The sequence below is a fragment of the Rana temporaria genome, chromosome 8, assembly GCF_905171775.1.
Source record: "Rana temporaria chromosome 8, aRanTem1.1, whole genome shotgun sequence".
Classification (NCBI taxonomy): Eukaryota; Metazoa; Chordata; class Amphibia; order Anura; family Ranidae; genus Rana; species Rana temporaria.
This window is the reverse complement of record NC_053496.1, coordinates 51677946-51697991: the sequence shown is the minus strand read 5'-3', so window position 1 is coordinate 51697991 and position 20046 is coordinate 51677946. Positions and strand designations below refer to the sequence as shown.

Below are 20046 nucleotides of genomic sequence, written 5' to 3'. Positions count from 1 at the left end.
AAGGACACTTACCTGTCCCATTTGCCTACGCTGATGGCCCCCCCGATGTGATCCCACGATCGATGCGGGTCCCGCGCTGCCATTCACACTAGGGGAAACAGGCAGTAAAGCCTTACGGCTTCACTGCCCATTTCCTACTGCGCATGCGCGAGTCTCGCGCCGACTTGTGAATGGGCGGCTGCTCTCTGAGAGAGCACACACTTCCCAGAAAGCAGCACGCCTCATTCACTAGGAGAAGATGAAGAAGAAGACAGACCGCGGCTACGGAAGAGGCAGATTATGAACTTCCACATAGCAACAGGTATTTCGGGTGAGTATAAAAAAAAAAAATGTCCACATTTTTTTTTTTTTTTTTTTTATGATTTTTGGGCAAATGTTTTTTTCCTGGGTGAAACTCCACTTTAAGGAAGCAGATTGATGAACTCAGATTTACACAGGTCCCATTTTACAAATAGCAAGTTTGGTGGCTGGGGAATTTTTATATTTGCTTTCAATTGTAATGCCAGTGTGCACCTTCCTTAACCAGTTAGATATATCGTCACCAACATATGAAAAAAACTCAGAAAAATCAAGATTTTATAATGTCAACTTGCAGCGATTTTCCTTTTTATAAAGGATTTGTATTCACTTTTGTCTTTAAACCTGACAACATCAAAGGAAAAAAAAATCCCTTAGCACTGTCCCATACCTCCATGCATGTTTTTGCCCTCTCCTGCTCTGAAAGCATCCAAATACTCACTGTCCAACTCCTCACCTCCTAACATAACCTTCATGTAGTTGCCGGAGGAGCACATGGGAATACTACTGTATATTTTTGAGGTTTACAGAAGGAAGGATTTTAAAGACAATTTATTACAGATTGAAATTACCTTCCGAATGTAGGATTCAAAGTGTTAGGAATATAGTTATCCCGATCTTCGATCACTTTCTTACTCAGAGTAATTTTGATGTAAGGATCACACTAAAATGAAAAAAAAAAAAAAACGAAAGATAAATAGGGATATTTATATCCATTATAAGAATTATCCATAAAAAGAAAATGTTAAGCGTGGGCAAAATCAAACCCCTTTTTTAGAATCAAGGAAAATGGTTGTATTTAGACAAAGAATCAGCAATTACAGTGTAGAATACCCTCTGTCTACCTGCACACTGACTTTTCTATGCAGACAAACCTTGGTTGTGCAGCCTCCTGCAGGCCAATTTATCCTTCGGTATTTAAAAACACATGCATATTTATTGCATTTTCTGATATGTTGTGTTTTTCACATACATTTTGGTTTGCTTGAGGTTCAAGGAAAGAAAATTGGCTGTATGGCCTGCATTAGTTTGAGACAAAGTCTCTTGTATAAGGGGTTGCTTATTTGCAGAAGTCTTATCTTTACACCGGCTTACTAAATGTTAGGAACTGTTAATGAAAGATATGACTCTCACCAGGCCATTGCTATCCTTTGGCTGCAGATCTATTCCTCTGATAATGTAGATACGAACGGTGCACTCCTGAGGTCCGCTGTCCGGCAGCTCTCGGAATTGTCGGGGTGGGCAGGGGACACCGGGATCATCCGAGAGAGGGTATAGACGTAAAGAACCCTACGAGATCAAGATTTGTTAATTATTTGTATTGTAAAACATAACGACTGTAGAACCACACAGTGAACATGAATTATAAAAACAAAAAAAAGCCCTGGATGTCATCTACACCAACCAGATTCTGACTGCCAGCTATTCTAGACAAAAGGTCCACACCTCAGTTTATTATTTTTGTATGATAGTTATTTGTTCTCATTACATTTATATATAGCACCCTCTAGCTCAGGGGTAGGCAACCATGGCACTACAGCTGTGGTGAAACTACAAATCCCATCATGCCTCTGCCTCTAGTCATGCCTGTAATTGTCAGGGTCTTGCAATGTCTCATGGGCTTGTAGTTTTAAAACAGCTGGAGGTTCGAGGTTGCCTACCCCTGCAGTCTAGCTGTGTTCTAGGTGTAAACAGGTTTTGTTAGTGTAGACAAATTAGTTTGGCTGAGAGCCAGGCCTGGGTAGGCTGGATGACTCAGCAAGCAGCATCTCTGGTTCTTGCCCGTTTTCTGGAACCTTGGAGAAACTTTCAGATGCAGTTGGTGGCGAGTACGGCGAGTACAAAAATCCTATTTTCTCTTCCGTTCATGGACGGATACAGCATCCTTTGACAGTAGGGATGTCCCCAAGCTGTGTCAAAAAATTTCGAGGGGTGGGAAAACAACACAGCAAACCAAGTTACACCCCAGAACAAAACCGGAGTTGCTCAACGGAGGAACTCCAACCATAAACTGCCGCCTGTAACACCTGCGGCCGAAGGAGGCATCAGAAGATGCACTCACATCCACCTTGTAAAACTTCGAAAAAGTGTGGATCGATGACCAGGTCGCTACCTTACACCCCTGTAACAGAGGCATGATGCCGGAAAGCCCAAGAGGCCCCGATCGCCCTGGTCGAATGCGCCGTAACCCGAAAAGGAGGCGCCTGCCCCTTCAGGGCATAGGCCTGAAGCACAATCTGTCAAATCCACCTAGAAATGGTGGCCGACGAGACTGCCAGGCCCTCTTGTAGGACCAGCCACCGACATGAACAGTGAGTCCGACTTCCGGAACTGTAGCAGATAAGTACACTCATAGGGCCCGAACCACATCCAGAGGATGTAAAGTGGCCTCCACCTGGTATTTCGGCTGAGGACATAAGGATGGAAGAACAATGTCCACATTAATGTGAAAAGCCAAAACGACCTTTGGGAGAAAAGACGTCTGCGGCCACAGCACCACCTCATCCTTATGGATGACCGAGTAGGGAGCCTTGCAAGACAAGGCCGCCAGTTCAGACAGACACTCGTCTGATCGAGGTAATTGCTACCAGAAAAAAAAATCACCTTTTGTGACAGTCAACAAAAAAAAAACCCGAATGTCCTCAAAGGGAGCATCCTGAAGCACAGAAAGGACTAAATTCAAGTCCCATGGGGGTAGTGGAGGGTGCACCGCAGGGGCGACATGCCAGACCCCCTGAACAAACGTACGCACCAAGGAGTGCGACGCCAAGGGTCACTGAAAGTAAACAGCCAGAGCAGAAATCTGAGTCCTAACCGTACTTAAGGCGAGAGCCTGATCCACTCCCTGCTGTAAAAAACAGCAGAATCCTGTACACCACGTATGTACGAGGGTGCCATTTCATCTCCTCACACAGAGATGTAGGCCTTCCATGTATGATGGTGAATTGGTGGGGGGGGGGAAGAGAGAGAGAGAGAGAGAGAGAGAGAGAGAGAGAGAGAGAGGTGGGTGGGAGAGAGGTGGGTGGGAGAGAGGTGGGTGGGAGAGAGGAGGTGAGCGAGGGGCTAAGTGTGAGAGTGAGGAAGGGGGGTAAGCTGACAAAGAGGAGGGGGGGTGACACAGAGGAGGGGGTTTAATCTGACAAAGAGGAGGTGGGGGTGACACAGAGGAGGTGGGGGTGACACAGAGGAGGTGGGGGTGACACAGAGGAGGTGGGGGTGACACAGAGGAGGTGGGATAAGCTGACACAGAGGAGGGGGGATAAGCTGACACAGAGGAGGGGGGATAAGCTGACACAGAGGAGGGGGGATAAGCTGACACAGAGGAGGGGGGATAAGCTGACACAGAGGAGGGGGGTGACATTTCAACATCCTTTTTTTTTTTTTATACGTTTTTTTTTTTGTACATTTTTTTTTTCATAAATTCAGTGCCAGGCTCACATCTGGTGCCCGCCCTCCTCACTGGAGTACAGGTGAGGGGGGAGGAGGGAATGACACCTGTCAGCTTCCAGATAAGGGGGAGGGGACGGGCTTACCGTTACTTTTCTTCAGCGTGTACAGCGTCCCGGGCGGCTCAAGTCAGTCAGACTCAGTGCCCTCTGCTACTGGCGGCTGGCGCCGTTAGAATTTGAAGCTGCATGCATTACGCATGCACGCTTTACACAACGGCGCTGCGCTACCCAGGACAGTAGCGGGGGAGAGGAGGAGGAGGGAGGAAGGGAGGGCCAAGGGGACCCGACCTGTGTGAGTGTGTTTCAGACACTTTGGGCGCTACGGCGCCCCCCCCTGCAGCGCCGGGGTGCCGTGCTGGCTGCCTGCTGAGCAGTGACCCATTCAACACATCATTCAGGGTAAACTGACTGCAGGGCCGGTGCTAGGCAATTTGGCGCCCTAAGCAAGGCCAGTTATGTGCGCCCCCCCCCCCCAAAAAAAAAGAAAAAGAATGTCCCCCCCTTGGGGTCACTAAAATAAAGAAGTCCCTTCATTTGTAGTTTCACTGTGAGGACTTCTGTGTTGTCAAGAGAAAAATTGTCCCTGCGTCCATCATTTGTTTTGTGCACCAGAAAATGTAATGGGGTGGGGTGGGGTTGTAGGAAGCTGACAGGGAGGATGAAGATAACAGGGGTGGGTGGTAGGAAGCTGACAAGGGGGGTGGTAGAGAGGTGACAGGGAGGATGGAGATGACAGGGGCGGGTGACAGGGAGGATGGAGATGACAGGGGCGGGTGACAGGGAGGATGGAGATGACAGGGGTGGGTGACAGGGAGGATGGAGATGACAGGGGTGGGTGACAGGGAGGATGGAGATCACAGGGGTGGGTGACAGGGAGGATGTAGATGACAGGGGTGGGTGAAAGAAGGCTGACAGGCTTTAGAGATAGGGTGGTGGGATGCCAGAAACAGGGGGATGCCGAGGAGCATGATGACAGGGGAGGGACAATAGGTGGCATCATAGCATTAGATCTGTGTGTGAGGTCAGCGGGGATGTTCGGGGTACCCTCGATCAGGCAGTGACGTCACGGGATGCTGACCTGTCAGTGTCGGCCGGGCAGCTGACTGTCATTCACAGTACCTCTGATGATCGCTGGCAGGTCTTTCATACTTCCGCACACTCTACGGCTGTTGTCCATCCAGGAGAGAAGGTCAAGGAGCTGCTCAGCGGCGGCAGTCATTATCCGCGCTCTGCACATGGCAGGAGATCCGCAGAGCGCGGGAGAAGGGGAGGAGCCGGGGGAGGGGATCACATGGATCCACCCACTGACTGGATGATCGCGTTTGTGACAAGCTCCCAGCGCCTCCTCTCCCTCCACAGGACTGCGGGTAAGGACTACTACTGTCAGTGTCACACATTGAGGGAACCAGTAGCCGTGGCTGCGCCCTTGGCGGCAGTGCGCTCTAGGCCTAGTGGTAGCGCCGGCTCTGACTGACTGCGAGCTGTGACAGCCACACGGCGCCCCTGTTGTCCATGGCGCCCTGTGCGGGCGCACAACCCGCACAGCGCAGGCCGGCCCTGGTTACATATAAATATATTTTGTAGACTTGCATTGAGCCAGCATGTGGAGAACTTGGTTAGACCCTTTTCACGTTTTCCTCAGTGTTTAATGGAGCCATGGACTCTCAGAAAACATACCCGTCAAGTGTCCCAATTTCTATATAGGTATTGGAAATAAACACTAGCTCTGAATAATAATGGTATTTATGCAGGGTGTAGTGCTTAAATAATGTGGCCATATACCTAAAAAAAATTATCTTATCCATTTATACTCCCTCCTCTGTTGCCCTACATAAACCTAATAAAAACAAAGTTATATGAAAGTTTGAGCTAGCTCAAGCTCTGTCCATGGTACTGGCATTGGTGTTTTTTCAATCAATTCATGCCAAGGCAAATGAGGTACACATTTTCCATTTCTCCACAGCATCAGCAACCTGAAAGAAGCATTAAATGGCTAAAATGCAACCACTGCAGCCTTGTTTTTTTTTAGGATTTTGTGCGTGCATTTTTTTATTTTATTTTTTAACACACACCGAAAAGGGTTAAGGTTGTCAGTATCCATATATCCAGTGTCAGGAACGAGAAGTGGGCAGAAGGAGCACATGTCCTAGTCACTATGTGACTGCTCGTGCTGCTCCTCACTGACAGGAGTGACTGCAGTGTTACTCCTGTCAGAAGTTGCAACCAGCTTCTGCCAGAGAGGATTTTGCTTTCTCCCCTCTCCAGCCTGCAAGGGGCGGAGGAGAGCTAATCACTGAGACTGAGAAATCCCCTCAAACTCCAGATGGCATACCCAGAACAAGGCAGCTGCTCAGGGCTGTACACATGCAATTGCTCGATGCTTTGCTTCATGGCCACGGCATGTAATTGACTGCAAAGCAATGGGTGAGTGGTTTAAAACTGGCAGTGAGGAGGTGAAATATACTCAGTGCCTATCAAACACCCTCTGCTACAGATGGCTTTTCAGAGTCTGAGGGGCAGCAATGATCGTCGCACATCTTAGCAACACCTTAGGCCCCGTACACACGACCAAACATGTATGCTGAAACTGGTCCGCGGACCAGTTTCAGCATACATGTTTGGTCGTGTGTAGGCGCGAGCGGGCAGATTTCCAGCAAACATTTGCCCGCCGGGCCTTTTCCCAGCAGACAAATATTTCTGGACGTGTTTTAAAACCGTCCGCTGGAATCCTGCCCGCTCAGACATGTACGGTCGTCAGTACAGACCTACCGTACATGTCCGAGCGCCCGCCGTCCCTCGCATGCGTCGAATGAGTTTGACGCATGCGTGGAAGCATTTAAATGGCAGGCCCGCCCACGTCACCGTGTCATCGCCGCGGCCATGCCCCGCGTATTGTTTACGCGCGGACTTCTGTACGATGGTTAGTACAGCCATCGTACAGAAGCCCTTGGGCAGACATGTACGGTGAAGACGGACCGGTTTCATCGTACATGTTTGCTCGTTAGTACCCGGCCTTAGAGTAGTGGTTATAAACCCTGTCCTCAGGGCACACTAACAAGCCAGGTTTGCAAGATAACTGAAATACATCACAGGTGATATCATTTGTTGCTCAGTGATTGCAGTATTCTAGTCTGTATCTTCCCAAGGTAATACATAAAACCTGGCCTGTTAGTGGGCCCTGAGGACAGGGTTGATGACCAATGCCTTAGAGCCCTTTCGGCAGCCCTTCCTCCCTCAAAAGGTTCCTAGATCCCTTTATTGCTTTGTACCCCCCCCCCAGAGCTCACCTCCCCTTCACGCTTTCAACGATGCAGTGGCAGTTTTTCCCCACTGATGCAACACCATCGTTTGTTAGCAACACCACTGGCAAAGATTACTTCCACAGCAGCAATTTTCTCAGTTTGCTGCGGTGTACCACAGCTGTTGGCACCGTTTTAGTACATGCCACAAACATTACATTTTGCTCCGCTGGGATGAGGTGCAATGTGCCATCTTCGTCCTGGACACCAGATGACCTTGTACTGGTACTGCATATATCCATACATCAAAATTCTGTCACCATTTACCTTAAATTCCCCAACGACAGAAGGATCATCACACTCGTCAGCCTTCCCTCTATAAAGCTTAAATGTTTCACAGAAGTCTGTAAGGCCACGGAAATCGGGAACTTCCTCCAGCTCAGTGTCATACACCTGTAAAAGTTATAATTGGGACAGTAATGAAACATATCTTCTTGTACATGATGTCAAATAATAAGTAAATGTTCGGACTGGATACTAGAGGTCAAATACACCCATAAAAGACCTAATATATACAGATAATGAAACCAAATGGAACAGACTAGATTTGTTTTAATAGATTTTCCTTAATAAATTAAATACGGATGGATTGTTAATCCACTATTAAAAAGGTACCAACATGCCCAAATTATTATATCCCCCACACCACCATAAACTAATGGGACTTTAAAAGAGAAGTGTGGGTTTTTAAAAAAAAACAGGATTCTTCCAGGGCCTGAAGCGGCTCTGCCATGTCAGCTGATGGTGAGCAATAGCCTACTTTCAGCAGACTCTGGGTCACAGGAAATCAAAAAAGTAAGCCTTTGACCGATAGGGGGAAGAGTGGCCAAAAAAATGCTCTGGTTGGTACATTAGCGGCACTGACTTAAACTAATTAATAAATTAAAGTTGCCACCTATTGTTACATCACTTTAAAAAATATATATATATATATAAAAAACATGCCAGTCTGTTAACAGTTATTTTAGACCTCCATTTTGTGTCACCCGTCCAACATAGAAAAGCTTTATCATATTAACTGAAGCATTGCCTAGTACCATATAGGTATATTCATAAATCAACAAGAGAGGATGATCATCATCATCATCATCATAGGTGCCAAGAGAGGTTCAGTTACCGTTTTGTGGAGGTATTGGTTATACATGTCCAACACAAGGTTTGGGAATTTTGTTTAAGTGGCAGGCATCAGAACAGGAAATGAAAGAAAATAGCGCCAAAGGGGACACAAATGGCATTTAAAACATGACAGTGGCTCAAGCCTTTCCAGCTCTATCAAACTAAAAAAATAATTTTGACTGCAATTAATCTGTAATATAGAGCATTATACCACCATTCTAAAACCCCTAGGTCTGTACCTTTAAGGTGTCATAGCCTTTCTGCAAATACTGGCCACATTTCTCATGTTCTCCAACTGATGAGTAATATTTGCTCCACCAGTCCACAATTTCTTCCTCCTGTAAAGAAAATAATGATCAGTGATTAGATTACATGGACCCGTCACTCTCAATACACATTGGCCATTTTCATTCCCGGACCCTCAACTGTTAGCATTAGTAAATAGATCAGAAAGTATAGCATATTTACTTGTTTTTACAGTTCTTCAGTTACTTCCTGGTTTCCAGGCCTAGGCATATAATGTCATACATTCCAGGAGTCTTCGGGAGGGGAGAAGGTTTCTCAGCTAAGCACACCCTCCTTGCATGCTTGATCAAAGGCCAGATGGACTCTAGGAAGTAAATGCTACGTGAATCAACTTCCCTTATTCTAGATGGCCAAAGCCAGAAATTCTAGGGGCGTTTTTTTTAAAGTGATTTCTCAGCATAATAAAGCATGGACATGGATGAATGGATGAGTTTGCTTTCAATATAAAAAAAATGAAATAAATGGCGTTTTTGGTTTGTGGTGCTCTGATTTAGTGTAGCTCTGCTTTAATTAGGAGTTGATAAACTTTAGTCTGGCAGAAATTCCTGCCAACACTGAAATGGCAGGTAAAGATGGATAGACTGCAAGCTGCAACAGTCTATTTTATGGCTTTCAGAAACATTGCTGCCAACAGTAACAGAAATTTGCCAGGTTTCAGCAGGTAGATTTGGATAATTTGTTGCTGGAAACATTCCTGGTATTATGAACTAGCCAACTATACAAAAAAAAAAAAAAACTTATTCAGTGTTGGATTCACTGTATATTATCCATTTAGCGGGGGAGCAGGCTAAAACGGAAGTTGTAGGTGGAGAAAATTGACTTTTTAGGCACCAATTATGAAAAATAGAAAGTCATTTTATTCACAACTTTAAATACAAAATTCATAAAAACAAAAACAAACAATGGTATATAAAAAATGCATATAGGCTACAGTAACTAAAAACACTTTGAAAATTGGTAATGGAGTCCGCAGATGGGGGCACTACCCCCATCTACAGACTCCATCACCCGGAGGATCCTTGCTCCATCATAAGCGCTGACGGATTTTAATTTTCACAAACCAGGTTGTCCATTATACAATCTGATTAAACTCATCCTATGGATTAGTGTATAAATTAGTGGATCTACATATAAAATTTATGCCATTACTTTCCACATCACCCGGGATTTCTGGGCAGATGAAAACATATTACTGAAAAGCTCAACAATTAAACTTTTTTGAAGGCTCCAGTCTTATACTCCAACTGAAATCACATTGGCTCCTGAAGAAGCGATTCTCGCGAAACATGTAGTGCTCAAAATTTTGTTATCTTGCAATAGTTGTTGAACTTCTTGACCACATTTTTGAAGTGTTTTTAGCTGTTACTGTAGCCTATCTGCAGTTTTTATATACCATTGTTTTTCTTTTTATGAATTTTGTTGTGAATAAGATAACTTTCTATTTTTTAGAATTGGTGCCTAAAAAGTAAATTTTCTCCACCTACAACACTTTTTGAAAAATTAACGCTTAGGCACTGCACTACTACGGGCACCCACAGATCCATACTGTGTTGGGGTCCTGTTAACTTTTTGATTCATGATATTGAAGTTGAACTGGTATATGTATACTTCCAAAAACAGAAAGACAGACAAAAGTAACGACCAGTAGTCATTTATGCTCCAAATTACTGATACTAGTTTTTTTTTCTAATTATCGTATAATATAAATTAGCAAACTATCTGAGGCTGCCTATTTTAGATTCCCAAGACCACCAAAACAAAAACAGCCAATAGGAAGAAACAACCCTACAGCCAGAAAAATTAATTGCTGCATATCATTGTTCTTCCTGTGTTACTTTTCCCTGGAAACAATGAATAAATTACGATTTTGAATATTTACCGCTGACTAAAAACTGCCAACAGATAAGACTTCACTACTCCGGTTACTTCCTAATCCTCAGTTGTCCTTAAACATGCCTGAAAATGTGTCCTACACAGGATTGTTTATCCCAAATCTGAACAAGAACTAAGGAAATAATCAAACCCAAAAGTCATGCCAGTCTGCCATTTGAAATTCATGAAACCTAAACAAACAAGTCAGATTCAGTTTCTGCTCCATGAATTTAAATCGGCCAAATACTAGACATGACAACTCGGGGGGGGGGGGGGGATTCTAACCCAGTTTCTGACTGTCACTCCTTCTGGGACACTAAACACATGCAGGAATTTATTTCCTTAAATGTACATTGTAAGTGCATGCTATTCAAATAAATATGGAGACACCAAGCAGAATTTGATGCAAATTTAGTGTAGTATTCTGAAAGGACCACCTTCCCCAATGAGAGAATTAACAAGGCTGCAGCTACTGGTCTCCATCAGCTTGTTGCCTGGCTGTCCTAACTGGGCATATTTAATTGCCCAGAGCCCGGCTTAAGGTGCATTTTTTTACTGTACAACTTATCCAAAAGTTTTATGTACATTTTACCATAAATACTACTGGTGATTGTTGCCCAAGGTTGTACTTTGAATAAACTGGAACCCCAGCAAAGTGGCTAAACACAAAGATAACATATATAAGTTAGATGTTTTACTGGTCACACCCCCCCCCCCTCTTCCCCCCAATTATATTCTGCCACTCTTGGGATTCATGAATTCAAACCACACTACTGTATACACTCAGAGGCCAATAATGTCTGTTTAGGGATTTCATCTTGGGTCATTTTACTCCCTCCAGCTGTCAAATTAGGCTATAAATGATCATCACTACACTGCTAAGCGTTTTCCATGCTCTAACAGCTCCCCAACACCTGAAATATTGCGATGTTCTTGCAATGCAACATAAGCACACATTTTCAACTGCAGAGGAGAGTTCTGCATAAAGTTGAACATATCTTCTTGCACGTACCACCTCTTTAGAACCCTTGTATGAAAAAGGGTCTTTCGCGCTACTAATGAGTGAATGAAAGTGACTGGAAGCTGTGAGCCAATTAGCTGCAAATTTTTTTTCCCCTGCTGTAGCAAATTGGATCATGCTCTGCTGGGGTTTTTTGCCTTCCTCTGGACCAACTGTGGGTATGGAGTTGGGTATATGGGATTGCACAGTGTTTTTTGTTTTGTTTGTTTATTTTTTGTGGTTGAACTGGATGGATATGTGTCTTTTTTCAACCTAACTATAACTATGTAACCTTACACATACATAATATAAATGTTAAAATAATCTTGTGCTAAAGAAATAATATGCAAACAGCTATATATAATAATAATAAATATACATATAAATATAAAGTGCTTAAAAAAGGAAAAACCTTGCCGAGAGGGACGAATCCAGCAAAGGCTCAAATGAAGTGCAATAATGTGCAATATGACACCAACTGTGTCACAGAAAAGCAATAAGAATCAAACTAGAAAATGAAATAAATCCAACAAAAATAAGTCTAGTGCAAATGTGCAAAATGCAATAAATATGTCCAAGTGTGCAAAATAGTTCAATATTAGCGATTGAGGCGATTAAGTTCGCATTTGTTGCGCTATATAAAAGTTTCTCACTCACTCAATATTGCAATGAGAATTGATGGGTGATACATTCTGGAGAAGTCCCATACAATGGACAAAAATTAGGCAATCCAATCCTCAGATACTTAAAAAAGTCTATGGAGTAATGTTTTGCCCATCTGTAGTGTGTTCTCAATTGGATTATTGAACCATAGTGAAAATCCTACACCGGTCTCCCAGAACTCTCACCTCTGAGATATAAAATCAAGCACATTGGTTATCCCCACTCTCCTCTGCTATATACCACTGGTGTTCCTGTTGTGTGATGTCCTCTATTCTCTCACCACCATCGCTCTGCTGGTCACCCGCCTAAAAGGGAAAGATGAGGGGGGGCAAGAAACTCCAGCCAGTACCCAAGTAGCAAGCAAGGAGGGGATAGGCTTCCAATGGTGTAATATTTTCAGTAAACTTTTAATCCATAAAAAGTGAACAAAAATTGGACTCTTACAATAAATAAAATATATAGCTAGCGGTATAAGTATAACACAGCGTGTACAGCGCCGTCTTAGTAGTCCTTCCGCTCCTCCCGGTCTGCGGTAGCTTCGCTCTCTCCCAGCTTTTGCACTCATTTGCACTAGACTTACCTTTGTAGGCTTTATTTCATTTTCTAGTTTGATTCTTATTGCTTTTCTGCGACACATTATTGCACTATATTTGAGCCTTTGCTGGATTCATCCCTCTCAGCAAGGTTTTTCCTTTTTTAAACACTTTATATTTATTTAAGTATGACATCCCTCTGGGTCTTCTTCCAGCACAATTCTCTGATAGAAGGGCCTCTTTGTTAGCAAGGGACTTTTTGTTTTTCAGGATAAACAGGACAGCACACACTTTTCCACTAACCCACTTCTGTTTTAAACCATGTTCTGTGACTGAATTAGTCCCAACATTTATTTTATTAGCAGTGGAAGACCACCATAACCACTTCGAAAAATAAGACATTGCAGGGAAATTGCAAGGTCTTATGAATATCATCCATGTCCATGCAGAAGATAGCGGCGTCTCTGGCACAAGGTTTATTTATGTATTTATAGGAATCGTTTTAGAATATAGACGACTATTTTTAAATCTTAGTTCTCAATAGTAAATGTATCTTCCCTAAAATTTCCTGGCAGCCTTTGAGTTCACTGGACTGCAAATGTAGTGGTGCACCATTTGGTTTGCCATAAATAATGGTGTATATAGTAGAAGCTTTGAGAAAACCAAGAAACCAGCTCATGTATACATTTGTACATAGCAACTGGGGAGGTCACAGCTTGAGTTATCCATATATTCTACATGAGCAAAAAACAAAAGGACTCTGTCATGACAAAGCTGGAGTTTATTGTCAAGCTTATTATCTTTCTCTTGAAAAGTCAAGGATAATATAAGTCTCCTGAAATTAAACCACAACCTTGTATATCAAGAGTACATTCTATTCTCTATTTAAAAAATAATTTTGGTTATTTTCCAACTCTTATTTGCACCACAAAAGTCCAATAGCAGTATGTTACCAACAAGGACAGGAACATAATATAACTGCAAACTAAATGCACAGCTAAAATGCATGCATGTTTAAAGTTATACCTGTAAAAGGATTTGTAATATTATACAGACTAACACATTTCTTGTGCTGCGCAGCCAGACAGGTGACACAAGTAGTTTGTAATTAAGCATTCATCTTTCTGGTTCACCATTTCAGTTTCCTGGGTCACCTTTTTGCCTCCCACTGCACAGGGCATCAGCATCGCCCCAAATGTCTAGTGAGCCGACTAAGGAATCGGTAATGCTAAACTACAAAGCAGCAGAGGGATTTTACAGATTATTTTTGGTAAGCACCATTTTAAAACTGGGCTCTCCAAATTTTTTTGAATCTAGGAGCCAGCTAAAAAAAATAAAAATAAAAAAATAAATAAAAAAAAAAGGTAGGAGACAGTCAGTTTTTTTTTTTTAACACAAAAAATAAATAAAAAATAAATGATGGGTGGGGGGGGGGGGCTGGGGGCTGGTTGTGTTGCACCTTACCGGGGTATGTGGAAGCATACCACCCAAATACTTCATTCTGGCAAGTAAGCCCTGCTGTTTGCAGTACAAAAAAAAACTACCTGGTGAGATAAATTGTGCATCCCTGCAGGGAATGGGCTGACAAAAGCTCAGGAGCCAGGATGCCATTTCTAGTCACCATGGCAACCTGTGGCTTAACTTGTTTACATAGAAAACATTGCCATATCAAAGCTTACCGTTCTGTCCCCTAGTATTGGTGGGGCTTGCTACATTCAAGTCAGGTGGCACATACACTTGTATAGCAACGGTTTGCAGGCAGTGTACACATGGGGACCAGTTAGTGAAACACCCATCCCTGGTCAAAGAGTAAGGAAGGCCCTAGACCAAAAGAAATTTGCACGCCCCTCCCTCCCATCAACACAGACAGTGCTGACAGGGAAATCCCTCCTGCTGAGCCATTATCTTCTCCCTTTGGAAGCCTTTTCCGCCGGGAGAAGACATCGATCAGAAGCCACTAGCGGTAATCGCAAAGAAAATCCAGCAGGCTGGTTGTACCCAAGTTGATTGATCAACTTTGTACATTCAGCCTGCCCATACACAGTTTGAATCTTGGCCATTTCCTGCTGAACAGGCCAAGATTCAAACTGTCTATGGCTGGCTTCACCCAGAAGTAGCCCATTGATAGTGTTGTATAGGGAAGATATTAAAATAACACCTAAGTATAGAAAAATAAAAAAGGGTGCACTGGCCTAGTGCATTATCCAAACTGATTTATTAAAAGTTATGAATAAAATCATAAAGGTCTACTCACAAACATAAGTTAATAACACACTAGTCAGGCCACAGATGTGGCTCTCTCTAATCAGTTGGTGGAATCACCAAACCTGGGAGTGGGGGGGGGGGTCCTGGATGAAACCCCCTCAGGCTGACACGTTTCGAAAACCTTCAGGAGCCTAGCTTGAAATGGCTTAATTCCCAGTACTTATACCCTACAGACACACCCACGCTGTGACAGCCATGGTCTCTCCCTCCTCCCACTTTAAGTGCTTTCACCCATTAGGCAATGGAAAGATGAGAACTAGATTTGTAAGTTTAAATCAGAAATAGTTATGCTATTGGATTATAGCATCCACTACTTTAGGGCAGCTTAAAAATGATAATAAAAAATACAAAATTACCTGTTGCATACACACATACAGTATGTATGGCGGTAAACTGTCGAAGACCGCTTTCAGTCTCTAATGGTAGCCGGCAGGATGCGCTTATGTGGCCATTGTGACAGCCAATCACATGGGTCACATAATGTTCGATCCTTCCCACCCCCTGCCGTACAGACCCTATAAAAGGGACTGGATAGAGAGGGGAGGAATTTCCTGGTGCCGCACATCCACATGTATGATCAGTGATAGAATGACGACCTCAGCAAAATGCAACAAGTACACAATCATAAAGCATTCTAGTAAATGTTGGTAGAAAACATGCTCTAAAATCCTTGCATAGCAGGTGCCCAAGCTGTGCTAATGATAACCAGAGACCCCTGATTAGTGCACCCTATACACAGCTTATATGCATGCTGCAGAAAGGTAAATTTTCACTCTGTTCCTGGCATTCACTGAAAGTGGAAGTCAAGACAAAATCTAACCAACGCTAAACCTGCTCTCTGCCACATTCTAAACCTAATCTATCTACCCCCACTAAGCAAAAATAGCTAGCTATACTTGTCTATTCTGCAGCCGGTCCAGTCTCCACATCATCGGTCAACTGCGGCTTTAGTGTGAAGGCATGTGCAAGAGAGGCAGCTGACAATGGAAGCCCCATAGTAAGTCTATGGTTGATGTTACTTCCAAGCCATTTTACAGCCGTTGTCCTCTCCTGCACAGAGCTTCCACTGCTGGAAACCGGTCAAGATAGGCTGCAGAATAGGAAAGTACAGCGATTTTAGCTTTACATGGTTAGATAGATTAGGTTTAGAATGTGGCAGAGAGCAGGTATAGAGAGTTAGTGTAAGTCCAGGCAAAAACAGCTGCAAACTGGAATATAACCAGTGAAACTTTCAACTTGTTTCTCCATTTCTTACCATCATAAGTGTCAAAAGTGAGAAATATGGGCGAAACTTTTTGCATGAACTGTAACATATTATTTTAAAACAGTTATTTTTTAATGTAACATACAGTGAAACAAGAGGTCAGGGTTATGTTACTGAAAGCAGTCTTTTTTTTTTTATTTGCAAGGGAGTTTTACTTTACTTTGCAAAAAAGATGCAAAAGGGAAAAAACCTGTATATTTATTTGCCCAGGATTGGATGATGGAAGACAGCAGAGCTTCACCTCATTCACTCAGCCAAGGAAAAAACCTGTTGCAAATGGAACAGCCAATTTGCCTTTATTAAATGAACCCATATGACTTAATTTATTTAGGCAAAAACATCCATATCTGATTTTTTTATTTTTTTTTACATATAATATACAGAAGGTGGCATGTTCAGAGTATATACCATTCTGAGCCATGTTTGAAATCAGCTGTGACAATATGGACTATAGGTTAAGTCAGGCCTCGACAAATCCCAGTCGCCATGGCAACTAGAAATGGCGTCCTGGTGAGTGGGGTATTCCGAGTCAGCGGGGATGGATCAGTAAGAGTGCTTGGCGGATGGATCAGTAAGAGTGCTCGGCGCTGCAGCCACTGATGTTTTTTTATTTTTTTTGTTCCATAGGACTGGCGCTCTGCGGACTAGGCTGAGGCCTCTCCTAAAACAAACTGCCCGCAGCTGGCCGCGATCCTGGGAAAAGGCCGCGAGTGGCCTCCGGATCAAAGTGAGACATCACCACACACTTTTACAGAGGCAATTTCCAAATATTTTTTTTATTGGGCAACCAATTTTCTTCTTTTAGTACCAGCATTGCTATTTTGTTAAAACCGACCATAATTGGAGTTTTTTCCCATAGCAATCAAAACCTTTAGATTTCAAGTAGAATGAATGATCGGATCTCGCTTACTAATTTGGGGTCCTAGAGATTAGGTTAGGCCGGCCATAGATGAAGCGATTTTCTTTCCTGCAATTACAGTTTGTAGGAAAGAAAAATCGCTTGATTCCCCCATCAACACAGGCAGTTTTGATGGGGAATTTTATCCCGAGGAGCCATTGTGTTCTCTCGGTGGAGGGTCTGGGGAAGCCATCCCTTCAGGGAGAACAGTGATTAGATGCTAGCAATTGCCATCAGGAAAACTAAAAATAAAAAAATACTATTCGAAACGTGAAATCAAGTTTTTTTTTTTTTTTTAAATCGCTGATTTTTTGGGGGGCCAAAATCAGGCAAGCTCTAGAGGTCATCCCCTGCTTGCCGGCATGTTGGGCACACAGCAAAAGTTGTTTTATTAATTAGATGCAGAATTTATAAATCTGTTTTTTTATATATGTTTTTCCTTTTTTTTTTTATAATTGCTTTATCATATTCTATATTTTGAAAATCATGGCAAAGACGACGGTAAACTTTACCTCCAATGCGTGCGACGCCCCAGTGTCAAAGTACCCCAATCTTAAAAAAAAAAAAAAAACTGGCTCCTTACTTTTTTAGCTGGATCCTAGATTCAAACTAAATTGTCAAACTTTGGGTTAAGTGAATTATTACAATAGATGTCTAATCTGTTCTGTGAATATCAATAGCAGCAACTCTAGTACTGCTCAGTGTAGCTGAATTTAGAACCCTTAGCTCATGAACTTTCATGAAAGTTGAGGGCTGTAAACTACTAAAAATACTTCCCCCCCCCCCCCCCCCCCAATCTCCTATAACAATCTATAGAGGGATTATAAATACAGTTAATCAGCATAATCATTTAATCAATGATACATTTACTGTTAGCAAAGTTGGCCATGCAAGTCAATTTAACGAACATTTTCGGTGCATTTGATGGCTTGACGAATGCTATGCAAAAGTACTTTAAAACCCAATTTGATTTTAACAATCGATTGAACTATACTGAATGGAAACCATATACACGGTAAGAAGTTAGTTAGTTCAAGAAAACTAAATGTTTATTCATTTGGCCCACTATTGATTAGAAAATTGAAGTAATGTTCTCAAATTGAAAACCAATTGGGACATAATTCTACTAGTGTATAGTCCATTTTAGTCCAGACACAAAGACGAGAAACATTTTTAAAGCTATTTTTGAATATAAAAATAGGCAACAGTGTGAAATACTACAAAAAACTACTACATAAAATTAGGGAAAGGTATTAAATGCTACTCTCCAAGTCGGTCTTGAATGTAGCCGATAACATACAAAGCCTTATAAAGTGTGTATTTGACAGGAAACATCCTCTAAAAAACTAAGAAAAAAATCTTACCTTCTCTTGTAACTGGAGCAGAGCAGTAAACGTTCCAAAGGCAAAATAGATTATAAAAAAAAAAAAACATGAAGATGCATTAATACAGGATAAACAAGACAAAGGCAGCTAACCAAATCACAAGATAACTCCCAAGATTGTAAAATGTATACGTTTATTACATTCAAACACAAAACGCAAGCAGAAACATGATTTTTAAGTCTTGCATTATACAATACAATATAGTTGATTTAATTTCTTACAAATTACTTGTGTTTGTATGTAATAAACCAGCATTATGAAAATCGGAATGCAACAGATCTAGAAATGTTTGGCTCCATAACCATGAAAGAGAAGACTTACCTTTTATTGACCCCAAACAAAAAGAATTAATTATGGAAAGTGTCTGGTAGAATGGAGAATGGGTTCTGCTGGTGAATTACATACTCTTAGTTCCAATCACTTAAAAAAATGCACAGATGCACAATGGGTTTTTGAATTACTCATCTGGTGCCCATTTTGCCAAAACACAGATCTCACATGGATAGCCTCATGTTGTCAAAGCTCATTTTTTAATGGTTCTGAAAATCTAAAGCTACAAAAAAAATGTCTTATTCAGGCCCACAGACAAAATAAGAGAAATTCATGGAAAAGAAGGATTAAAGCCCCCCATTAATATGTATAAGACTTTATAGGGTGTTCCACTGAATTATAGAAATCACTTGATTGCCCCATCCGAATGAAGAAAAATCTCCTTCTGGCTTTTGTATTCTGATAGCTGCCACCCGCAGCCTGAATACCTGAACAGTAACTGCATATAATTGGATGCAGCTACTGTTCACATGAGAATTTGCTACAGTGCCACAAATGGCCTGGATTTTGCCCAATTAAGCAAGAATCAGCCACAATTTGGTGTGTATTGCTAGCTTGTGAATTAAAATGCCTATTGCTCAGAAGTATGTTGCAACACTGGACTCCCTTTATATTTTGCCCCACATTTAGTGTCAGTTTTCCCAGTTCTTAGCCCACACAATTCTGCAGGGGAAGGCCTGTGGTTACTCAGTGACCTGGCAAAGTTGGACACAATGGTGCAGGGGTCCCACCCAAGTGCAACCCAAGAGACTGAAGAACTCAAGCTTTAGCCAAGCTAAGAAATGCTTGTTTTTAATTTTTAGCCGACAGATTTGTTAATTTTGATAGATCTTTTCCTAAATGTAAAAAAGTCTCATTATAATTGAATGTATATTCAAAAGACTATTATTCTTTTACTAAGCCTATTCAAATAACTGATCTTCTAGTCTGGACTTACATCAGTAAACAGTTGTCAGATCTTAGTCACTGTTGCCATGTTATTGCAGGGGTAACTGTATATAAGAACTGAACATTTTATTTAGCTTCGCTCATATTTGATAGATGTGATTACATGTGGCGTACACCCACAAAATCATGAGTTTCCGAGTTCAGACACATGGAACATCACATATTTATAGTGCATTTTCAAGATGCAGATACATGAACAGGGTGTAATTATCTAAAGACAGGTAGAAAACAGGTATTGTTGAAGGGCCTTGAGCTTTGAAACAAAAAGGGTATAAATAAATGGAGTACCTCTGTTTGGCAAATGAGAACAAATGAGAACTATTAGTTTCCCTTCAAAAAAAAAAAAAAAAAGTGGTCAAATAACCTACATCTCTAGAATATTCCCAAATACAGTAGGACTGCATGACCTTTAATTCCATCA

General features: G+C 42.2%; 1 protein-coding gene across 6 annotated transcripts in view; it reads right to left on the bottom strand.

Moving 5' to 3' along the window:
* The window catches only part of MYOF (myoferlin), a 517119-nt gene that overhangs the window by 327845 nt on the left and 169228 nt on the right, over nt 1-20046 (bottom strand). For 5 of the 6 annotated variants that reach the window (XM_040361778.1, XM_040361777.1, XM_040361781.1 and 2 more), the window contains 5 exons: nt 18327-18338; nt 8401-8499; nt 7313-7438; nt 1432-1587; nt 870-961 (listed from right to left, as the gene is read on the bottom strand). The exons of the other annotated variant lie outside the window; for it this stretch is intronic. In XM_040361778.1, coding sequence (XP_040217712.1) covers nt 870-961; nt 1432-1587; nt 7313-7438; nt 8401-8499; nt 18327-18338 — 485 coding nt within the window. The remainder of the gene's footprint in view (nt 1-869; nt 962-1431; nt 1588-7312; nt 7439-8400; nt 8500-18326; nt 18339-20046) is intronic. 6 annotated transcript variants of the gene reach the window in all.